This window comes from Macrobrachium rosenbergii, chromosome 23 (genome assembly GCF_040412425.1).
Source record: "Macrobrachium rosenbergii isolate ZJJX-2024 chromosome 23, ASM4041242v1, whole genome shotgun sequence".
Classification (NCBI taxonomy): domain Eukaryota; kingdom Metazoa; phylum Arthropoda; class Malacostraca; order Decapoda; family Palaemonidae; genus Macrobrachium; species Macrobrachium rosenbergii.
The window spans coordinates 20319669-20330994 of record NC_089763.1 but is presented as its reverse complement, the minus strand read 5'-3'; the positions used below and the strand labels follow the sequence as shown (position 1 = coordinate 20330994).

The window sequence follows — 11326 nt, the reverse complement described above, 5'->3', positions numbered from 1 at the left end:
ATATATATATATATATATATATATATATATATATATGTATATAAATTTATATATATACACATATTTTATTATTTACATGATTAACCTCAAGTTTTTATATACGTCTGCACCAGCTCCACAACTCCGAGAACATAAAAGTTACCCTCGGAGCAGTAAAACATTGCCTGAGTGCACCTTCCCTGAGGTCCTTACCGTCTTCGTCTGTCTCGGCGATGACTTCGGCCAAGTTCTTCTCCGAAATCTTGATGCCCATCATCCTCAGGATGGTGGAGACGGTCTCGGTGGTGATGTAGCCGAGTTTGTCTGTGTCGAAGGAGTCGAAGGCTTTTTTCAGAGCTGTAAAAGAAGCAGTTTTTTTAAAGGGAGCTTTTTTTTTATGTGCAGACGATCACGTGACTTCTGTATACACAACATTTGCAAACGTGAAGGATATATGAGCTTTTTTTTAACGATATATTGGAACAGCGATGCAACAAATGACTACTAAGAAGAGAGAGAGAGAGAGAGAGAGAGAGAGAGAGAGAGAGAGAGAGAGAGAGAGAGAGAGATTCGCTAATCAGTCATAAACGTGAACGATATAGATTTGTAAGTATACCTTGGGATAACAATGTAACAAATAATCACTGATAGAGAGAGAGAGAGAGAGAGAGAGAGAGAGAGAGAGAGAGAGAGAGAGAGAGAGAGAGAAAGTCGCTAATCAGCCTCAAGCAAAAGGCAAATTTTACGGTACTCACTCTCAATCTGATCGGCTTCGAGGGAATCCTGCAAAAACAAAACGAAAACGAATTGTCAAGAAGAGGCAAAACTGCGAATGAAAAATTTCATAGTGATCATTGTTAGATTCGAAAAATGTACAAACTTATCACCACTTTCTTACACACACACACACACACACACACACACACACACACATATATATATATATATATATATATATATATATATATATATATATATATATATATATATATATATATATATATATATATATATATATATAAATGAAGACCCCTATATATGTGTGTGTGTGCGTATAACAATTATAATTTTTCGTGCTATTATTAACATGCTGATTTCATTTCAGTAATCCTTTATCTATGTATGTGTGTATGTATGTACCTATCTATCTATCTATTTATCACACCCAAACTAAAAGTTAATCGAAGTAATCCCGAAGAATTCCCCTCTGTACCAGAACCGACTTCCAATCCTCTTTAAAAGAGAGCGCAGTTCGAAGCAGAGTTCAGTGTGAACTTATCCTTCGGAGGCGAAACTCGTTAAGGTCGAACAGTCCCCACGAGCATTCTGCGATCTTAGGCTTAAGGAAAACTCCTTTCGAGGTAACCAGATTTACAATGAAGCAACCTCAGGGAGTTGTGAGTTTCAAGACACAAGGATTCAGCATTTGTGATTGACGAATAAGGAAGTGGCAAGGAAAAGGTCTCCTTCCATGTATTGTTTATTGCGTTTATTTGAGTGGCTTATTCAGTTATTCTTAGATACCAGTATGATTCGTGTATATGAAAGAAATGTTTTCTCAAATGTTCACTCAAAGTGTAGCAAGTATTATAATTGACACTGTATAAAGGTCTTGCTACAATGCATCAGTTATGATATTCTCCTTTACATTTGGTTTTTGCTCTTTGAAATGTTTATTTAAGATCCGCCTGTATTTCCATAGAACGAAATAACTGTAAATTTAAAACAGTTTCTAACTATATTGCGTTCTAACTTGAAATAAAGAACATAACTAAAAATTGAACTGAAATAAGATTCTCGCAATTATTTCTTTCAAAACACTGTCTGTTGAATTCTTTACAGAGTTTTTAATTAAACGTGTCATTTTAAAACAACAATATTAAATATGTAACTATCCACAGCTTCAAGACATCACAACCATTAATAAAAATATTAATTACGTATTAAATTTTTTTTTCACTCAGAAACGTTTAACACTCGAAAACTTTCTAGTATATGATTTAAGCAAATTTCATTTAAAGGCATCCAAACCCTCCATTCAAGAATGTTTAATACGTTCGAATTCTTTCGGGTTAAATCTAAGCTCACATTGTCTGAAAACAGCCAAACTCTCTACCAAGAAACGTTTGATATCTTTGAATTTTTTCCTACTTGTAAAGTAATCAAACATGCCTTTGTAAGACAGTATGGCAATTAACCAAAGACATTTCACATGTTTGAACGCATTCCAATATACAAATTAAACAGACGTCCCTCTAAAACATCGCCTGCTTTCGAATAAGACAGGCCATCATCGTCCTTCTTCTAGTGAGCGATGCCGGGAAACTGAAGCTGTAGGAAAAAAGAAAGAGACGGAAGATCAGTCGTTGCTAATGAAAGAATTGGCAACCTTCGCCCCCTGGCCCCTAAACAGATGTTTTCGGGAGCAAGTGAATAAAGAGATTTCAAGTCATTCCTTCGCCGGCTTCGCGTGACGTCATCGCTTGCCTGCGTCTGCCAGCTTTCTGCCAAAATTGTAAAGAGGTCTCTCTCTCTCTCTCTCTCTCTCTCTCTCTCTCTCTCTCTCTCTCTCTCTTCTCAGTGAAATTAGTCTCGCTAGCTTTTTTCTTATCTGTTTAATGTGCGCCTTCTTTAACGTAAAAGAGGGAGCATTACTTGGTCATAAATGCTATACACTCTCTTTTCTTTTTTTTATATGATTTTTTTTTTTTTGGAGTGGGGGCTAAACGTATTTTAACGGGTACTTCCTTTGACACCTTCCTGTTTATCAAGTTTATAAATGTAAGAAGCTACTTTCAACGTGAGAACTTGCTCCCGTAATAGATTTTGTCGCTGGATTTTTTTACAACTTCCTTTTCACCTCCCAGTGTCTCTGTCCGTTTCTGTCTCTTCTTCTTCGTCTTCCTCTGTTTCCCCGTCTCTTTCCTTGTCTCCGTCTCTCTTTATTTCTGTCGTGTTTAGTTCTTTGTATTTATCCATTTCTGTATTCCCCGTCGAGCTTAATTCTCTTCCTGCGTCTCTGTCAGTCTATTTCTTTCTCTGTCGATTTCTGTCTTTTTTTTCTTTTTCTGTGTCGAATTGTCGTTCTGTCACTGTGTCTGCTTCTTTTTATCTCTACGTCATTGCTCATGTATTCATCTTCTCTTAAAATGAATTTGCAATATCACACGTTTTATGCTCTCACGTATAGCATGGAGACAATTGCATACCATTGAATCTCTTTCTCCTGAATGAGAGATTATTATTATTATTATTATTATTATTTATTATTATTATTATTATTATTATTATTATTATTATTATTATTATTATTATTATTATTCAGGACATGAACCGAATTTATAAGGAACAAACCCACAGGGGTTATTTACCTTAAATTCAAGCTTCCAAAGAATATGGTGTTCATTTGAAAGAAGTAACAGAAGGTAATGTGAAATGCACGAAGAGGAGATCAGTTATCGGAAAAGGAAACATACACTAACAGTTAATAAACAAATCGACAAATATATAAGTAAATTATCAAAATCCAAAGAGTATCGTTTTATGGTGGCAATGCGTCACATCTTCGCTTGAACTTTTGAAGTTCAGTTCACACAGCATCTTCGGGGGAGGACGAAAACAAAATCAGAAAATAATTTCATTATTAGATCATAATCTTCCCCTCCAACTCTTCCTCCTCCAATTCCTTCTACAACGTGACGTGGCATAATATTTGCTGTTCCCCTCTTTCTCCAGTGGGCACCGAACTACGGGCCCCGGGCCCCATATACCCGGAACCTAAATGACACTTCCGTTTCATCTCGTGAAATGGAGGTGAGTCTGTCTCTCCCCTCTAAATATTTCCCTTAACTGCCGACCTCATCCCCTTCTCCACTATTCCCTAATACCAACTCATCCCTAATGCCCACTCCCACGCGCAGCTACCCCTCGGTGGGCACGTTCTTCTAGAGGCATCCTTGGCACTCCGGAGGGGAACTCGCTTTTCTGCGTAAAGCTGGCAGACTGACGCAAATAATCCAAGATTAAAGGTGTCTTAGTATTCTCGCTTCTCATAAATAATTCACTTTGTTTTACCTAAAGTTGCTTTTACTCGATTCAAATTTTATTGATTGATTTATTTTTTTTTACCTGTTTTCGTTTTAGTTTATTGATTTTCTGGTTAACTCTCAACGACTCGTCTCGCTTTCCAAAATCATTTTTTTGAATGCGACTCAAAATCATATACAGTATAAAGTTTCAGGGTAAATGTCAAGATCTTGAACTCTACTTTTCACTTTCCTCCTGGGCATATAATCTGTTTGCATTTTATATATCACTTTTGTATTCCTGAGATAGAAGTTATACATACACACGCACAAGCATACAAATAAACATAAATGCATATATACATAGTCTATATATATACATATATATATGTGTGTGTGTGCATATATGCATATATTTTTATATATATATATATATATATATATATATATATATATATATATATATATATATATATATATATTTATATATATATATATATATATATATATATATATATATACATATATATATATATATATATATATATATATATATATATATATATATATATATATATATAATGTATATATATATATATATGCTTATATATACATAAAAATATATACGTAAAAAATGTATATATTATAAAAAACTTAAGTCATCATTATATATAAGGGTTATTTCTGTTGTTACTTTAGTTACACTGGTGAAGATATAATCAGCAACCAGGACAATAAGGAAAATAATAGTAATGATAATAAAAATGCTCTTTACTATCTGGTAGCAAATGAGATATATCCAAAAAAAGGGGCACGTGTACAAACGATATGGCTTCCTTACTGTTCGATAATAACTACATTCTTTTCCTCTCTCTCTCTCTCTCTCTCTCTCTCTCTCTCTCTCTCTCTCTCTCTCTCTCTCTCTCTCTCTACTGTTGCTTGTTATGGAATAAAATCATTAGGAGTTCATTTATCTGTTTATGTTTTCGTCATAAAGAAATAAGATATATATATATATATATATATATATATATATATATATATATATATATATATATATATACATATATATATATATATATATATATATATATATATATATATGTATGTGTGTGTATACATGTTTAGACACACACACACACACACACACATATATATATATATATATATATATATATATATATATATATATATATATATATATATATATATATATACTCGTATATATATGTATATATACATATATATATATATATATATATATATATATATATATATATATATATATACATACATATATATATACAAATTATATTCAATTATGTATATGTAATGGTATAATATCCCGCTTTTCTTCAAGAGTTGGAAATGTGAAGCAAACGAAAAAAAATAAATAAAAAGCTTAAAAGCCTTTCAAAAATATTTAAAAAACCAAAAGAGGGGAAACAAAACAACATAAGAGATGTAAACGGGTGTAACAGTTCCGCCTTTTCCCCCTCATGATATGAAGATTACATCGCTTAAAAAAAAAAGATAAAAAGTAAACATCTTTTGTTTCCGTATCTCATTTGGCGCATATATGTGGCTTCCATTCATCGCGTTATAAAAGAGGGATTTCACTCCTACGTAATGGGCCACAGTTATGTTAGGCCTATGCAGAGAATCTCGGCACTGTGTCTTTTTTTAAGACACTCATGTTTATCTACTTCGAGGCAAAGCCTGTATTTCCGCAGTAGTTTGAAATCCATATGTGAACATCTGTATTTTACAGGTTTTATTTTTGCTCTTGTCTATGTTTTCGAAGCCTTTAGCAAGCGTGTTTATGGACGTTACTCCTTCTTTTCTTCTTCTTTAATTTATCTATTTTCTTCGGTAGTTATTCGCGTAGCTGCTCTTTTTGTATCTTTTTTTGGAGTTATTAAGCTTACTAGGAATAGATTCTCGTTTTGTTATTCATTTTGCATTAATATTTTGGCGTATAAAGGAAGCAATAAGTCGACTTTTCAACATTAAACCTTTTCCGTTAAAAAAGGGTTGTCTGTCGAGATAAAATAATGCGAGGATGACTGCCAAATTCACATTTCAGGGGCAGAATCGTGGATGAACCCGTGTGCAGAACACTTCCAGGAAGGCCTCACGAGTCGGAAATTTTCAACATTTCCATCACAATTTCTTTTTTCGTCTACCACCATGAAAATATAAATATTATAAAAAAAATTATCACTTTCTATATCACAGATAAATCGGAACGTATTTAAAACCAACTTTCTACGAAATTCAGAGTAGCAATAGAACAAAATTGAAAGAATATAAGCAACATGGAATATATTCAAAAAGTAATATAGTATATCAAAAAGTATTAAAAGGGTATTTACTGAACCCAATATTAGGATTTTTAAGAACAAGTGCAAATGACTGCTAAACACTTTTTAACCCAATCAATCAGCTCTGAGGAAATATATCCATTAAACAATAACATTAACTGAAAGGTGGAAGAAAACATTCGCAAATCGATATATTTACCGTCTCAGAAATATAGTATTTTTATATAACAATCACGTTAGCCACCCGCCCCACCCCCAAAAGCAAATACATTATTTAGTACTGTGCAATACTAAGCGACTCAGAGGAATTTCTAAGTTATGATGATAATCGGACTCTGTGAAAACAATAGCAGTTGACTGCGTCTCTGAAAGATTGGAAGCATTCGCAAGTCGATATATTTACTCTCTCAGAAAAAAGAGTAATTTTTTAACAGTTTATTAGTCCGCCCAAATAGTATATTTTTTTAAAATCATAGTACCCCCCAAAATACATGCACACACGCACACACACATAACACACATATATACATATACATATATATATATATAAATATGTATATGTATATAAATATGTGTGTGTGTATATATAATGTGTGTATATATATATATATATATATATATATATATATATATATATATATATATATATATATATATATATATATATATAGTAAAGATTGAAAGCATTCGCAAATCGATAATCTCTCAGAAAAAAAAGTGTAATTTTTCAACAATTTATTAGTCCGGCCGAATAGTATATTTTTTAAATCATAGTACCCCAAAAATACATACACACACACACACATACATATATATATATATATATATATATATATATATATATATATATATATACAGCATATATATACATATATACATACATACACACATATATATACATATTATTTAATACAATATCAGAGACTCAGAAAAAGCATCAAGAGACTCACCATGACTTCTCTGCAACCAGAAGCGTGCCGAAACTGACAGGCACCGAGACTCTACTTCCGGAGGGGCTTCCTGTCCGTCAAGAGACCGGGCCGCTACTGCCCGAAAACGGGTACCTTCCCTCGTGGGTACCTTTAATGCCCTTAGGGAGGAAGAGTGGGTGGGGACGAGGGGGTTGGGGCGACTAGTGGGTGTGTCGGGTGTGATGCGAGTTTTTACCCCGACGTAAGTGAGAAAAAAAATTATTTCTTTTGTTTTTTTTTCACTTTGCTATTTTCTATTTTTACTGCGAATGCTTACTTAGAAATTAATGGTCCATTCAGGTATTTTTATACAAGGGTCGCTTATAATAATATAATAATAATAATAATAATAATAATAATAATAATAATAATAGATTGAAAGAATAATAATTATTATTCTGATGAATAATGATGATGATGATGATTATTATTATGTGATTATTACTATATCTATATATATATATATATATATATATATATATATATATATATATATATATATATATATATATATATATATATATATATATATATATATATATATATATACATACAGTATATATTGTGTGTTGTGTGTCTATATGTGAGCATGTGTATGCAAATTCATGCGTGTACCCATTAATTCTTCTTTTTTTAGAGGTTTAAATTTATAATTCCTAAAGAAAGAGAAATATCTTGAATTGTGTGCCTGAAGTTTGCTCAAGTCTCCTAAAAAAAATCTAAGAATCTCCTCTTCTTCTTCTTCTTCTTCTTCTTCTTCTTCTTCTTCTTACACCTGCCAGTATTTATTTTGAGAACACTTTGCTCATACGATATTGTCATAAAAATGAACAAATGAAAACAAAAATGAAATTACACGAGTACCTTCCTTGCACATACGAATTTAAGTCAGCTTGTTGCGTGTCTCTTCCGATTAAGGCTTCGAATATTCTGGGAGAAGAATTCTAACCGGAATAATTCGCTTTTAGCATTTCTGTGAATATTGTGTCTTGGATTCTTGGCCTAGGTATTATATATTTTCTCGTGACATAGTTAAACAAATGTCTCGAAATGTCTCCTCCATTATTTCGTCTCCCAAGACATGAGAGAACACTGTGGACTGGAGGCGTTCTCTTGATTTCTTTCTGTTTATTTTTTATCTTTTTTGGGGCATATATTATCTTTTGGTTCCTACCTTCAACATCGTTTCATTGTGTTTTGCTTATTATTTGCCACTTAGGGATGATTAATTCTAATTTTTTGGATGAAGAGCCCGAGACGGGCAAGAAGCAACTAGAATTGATGTGGAAGAACATACGGGGCGAAGTATTGCGCCATCTGGAAGTTACCGGCACTATAACGGAATCAGCCAGTTAGCAACAAGTGCAAGCTGATGCCATCTATTGGACTTTGGAAGAAACATAGCCAATCGTCTTTGTGACCAGTAGATGACTCTGCCTTCAGTTTTTTATGCCTCACGCTAGAAATGACCGTCGAACAATTTTCATTCTTACCTGTTTCAATCATCTCATTTCCATTGACATTAATGATGTATTTGTGTACTAGTACAAGTAGAAACTGGGAATGGAGATGTCATAATCGCCTATAAGTAAAGGGGAAAATGGATACAGGTAAATGCCTCTACCTTTTGCGTACCAGATATCAGAAGAAAAACGAATAATCCAGTATTCTAATCAGACTTTTTTTCCTGGCGAGTTCTTGGAATTTTAATATCAAAATGCCTATAATTTGTGTGCCAGGTGTATAGTCCATTCCTGGAAGCTCTTGAAGCCAAAGTCTCTCGAATAAAGGTCCTCTGTCTTCCCGTGTCTTTCTTTGTCCCTCCTTGATGGCAGTGAAGTATATCTTAGTTTAACCAGACCACTGAGGAGCTGATTAACAGCTCTCCTAGGGCTGGCCCGAAGGATTAGGTTTATTTTACGTGGCTGAGAACCAGCTGGTTACCTAGCAACGGGACCTACAGCTTATTGTGGAGTCCGCGCCACATTATGACGAGAAATGAATTTCTATCACCAGAAATAAATTCCTCTAATTCTTCATTGGCCGGTCGGAGGGTCGAACGCTGGGCCAACAACGTGCCAGCCGAGAGCTCTACCCACCCCTCCTATGAAGAACTCCTTGATGGCAGTGAAGGGGTAAAGACTGGCATAGCAGGAATAGATAAGTTCTCATTAATTTTAAGGTTAATTTACATACTAAGATCATCGCTAGTGTCATATATACGAATCTGCTCAAAACTGCCTCCTCCTCCATACGTTCAGGTAATAATACAGATATTAACATGAAGATTAGAAGTATTTATGAGCGTTGATTAAATCCAGAATTGATAAACTATATATATATATATATATATATATATATATATATATATATATATATTTGTATATATATATATATAAATATATATATATATATATATGTATGTATGTATGTATATATATATATATATATATATATATATATATATATATATATATATATATATAAACATACATCATTACCTAATCACCATACATGAAATTTGCCAGGCAAGTGAATTAAGCATAATATCTATTCATCAGTTTTCATCCTATCGTCATACACAAAATATGCTAAAGAAGCTGAATTACGCAAGATGTCTATTCATCATTGACATCTTAAACATCATACATTAAAGTCACTAGGAAATTGACTTCATGTACGGTCTCTGTTCATCATTACCATCAAAATCATCATCACTTAATTTGATAGGAAGCTGAATCATACACAATATCTATTCATCACCGTAATCATAATCATCGTATATCAAATATCCTATGGTGTTGACCTAACGCATGATATCTCTTCATCATTATCATCATAATCATCCTACATTAATTTTGCTGGGAAGTTGAACTCATGCTTTATATATACTGTACATATACCTCACACGTTCAATTCACCAGGGAGTTGAATTATTCAAAATATCTATTCATCATTATCATCATATTGTGTATCAAATTTTTCTTAGGATGTGCACAATATGTATTGATCATAATCTTCATGAGAAAGTTGACCTTATGCATGATGTGTATTCATCATTATCATTGTAATCATCATACTTAAACTCTCTTGAAAGTTAACCTCACACAAGTCGGGTGAATCAAAAGCCTGAATTTCTTTATCGCAAACTATTTTAACATTTTTGCAGAGAATATGGCGATTATAAAATAGATAGATTATTCCTAAGTAAATACAACGGATAGGTTGGTGGGGGACTGGTGGGGGTTAGCGGGGAGAGACCCTCTAATGCTCCCTGATTACTTCACTTCCTTCATTCTTAATTTAAACCCCTTGCGTCTATTGCATATCATTTGGCTTTTCTTACGTTTATCTTTCTCATCTCTTTCAGCCACTTTGCTCACGTGAGCATTCTTCCAGTGGAAATAATTGCTTGTGAAATGCTGTGCATTATCAATTATAAATTCCACATCTTCTGTTTCGGATTATCATTTTGATCAGTGTTCCCGAAAAGAACATGATTCCTAAGGCAGATTTACTCGATTCATTACACTCATAAGACGCTCAACTTCAACTCTGAAAACTTCACGAAGACGGTCCCCTTGCTGTCGCTTGAAGGGTTATGAATCAAGAAATAATTTTTTATACTTCCGATTTCGCTGTATACGTTCATTTTTCACTGGTATCTACGTAGACAAAACCCATCTCCGGCAATATTTATTCACAGACGCCATGAAAGCATTGTCTAGCGGATGGAGAGACGTTTTTAATCTAGATGTTCTGTTTCCTGTTCAGCTGTAGTCGCCTAACCCGTCAGAGCTTACTCAGTTGGACGCACCTCCCCAGAAAGTGCCATACCGTTTCGATAACCGGACAATTCTTGAGCGTCAACTTTTAATAGGTCTAAATATTCGCCTCTTTTGGTATCTCTCATCGTTCACCTGCGTACAAGGTAGATTATCGTGTCTCGTCCTATCATCCGCCCAGCTGCTGCGGTGTGCAATGACACGAAAATATCTGTTATGTCTGTTTTTCCTCTTTGGTTTGA

The 11326-nt window shown here is 33.5% G+C and overlaps 1 protein-coding gene across 1 annotated transcript in view; it reads right to left on the bottom strand.

The window, feature by feature from the left end:
* The window catches only part of LOC136851161 (troponin C, isotype gamma-like), a 10169-nt gene extending 2758 nt beyond the window's left edge, over positions 1 to 7411 (bottom strand). The window contains exons 1-3 of the mRNA XM_067125117.1: positions 7279 to 7411; positions 735 to 762; positions 193 to 336 (exon numbers count right to left, since the gene is read on the bottom strand). Of these exons, the coding sequence (XP_066981218.1) occupies positions 193 to 336; positions 735 to 762; positions 7279 to 7281 (175 nt within the window). The 5' untranslated portion in view covers positions 7282 to 7411. The remainder of the gene's footprint in view (positions 1 to 192; positions 337 to 734; positions 763 to 7278) is intronic.
* Between the last annotated feature and the right edge of the window lie 3915 nt (positions 7412 to 11326).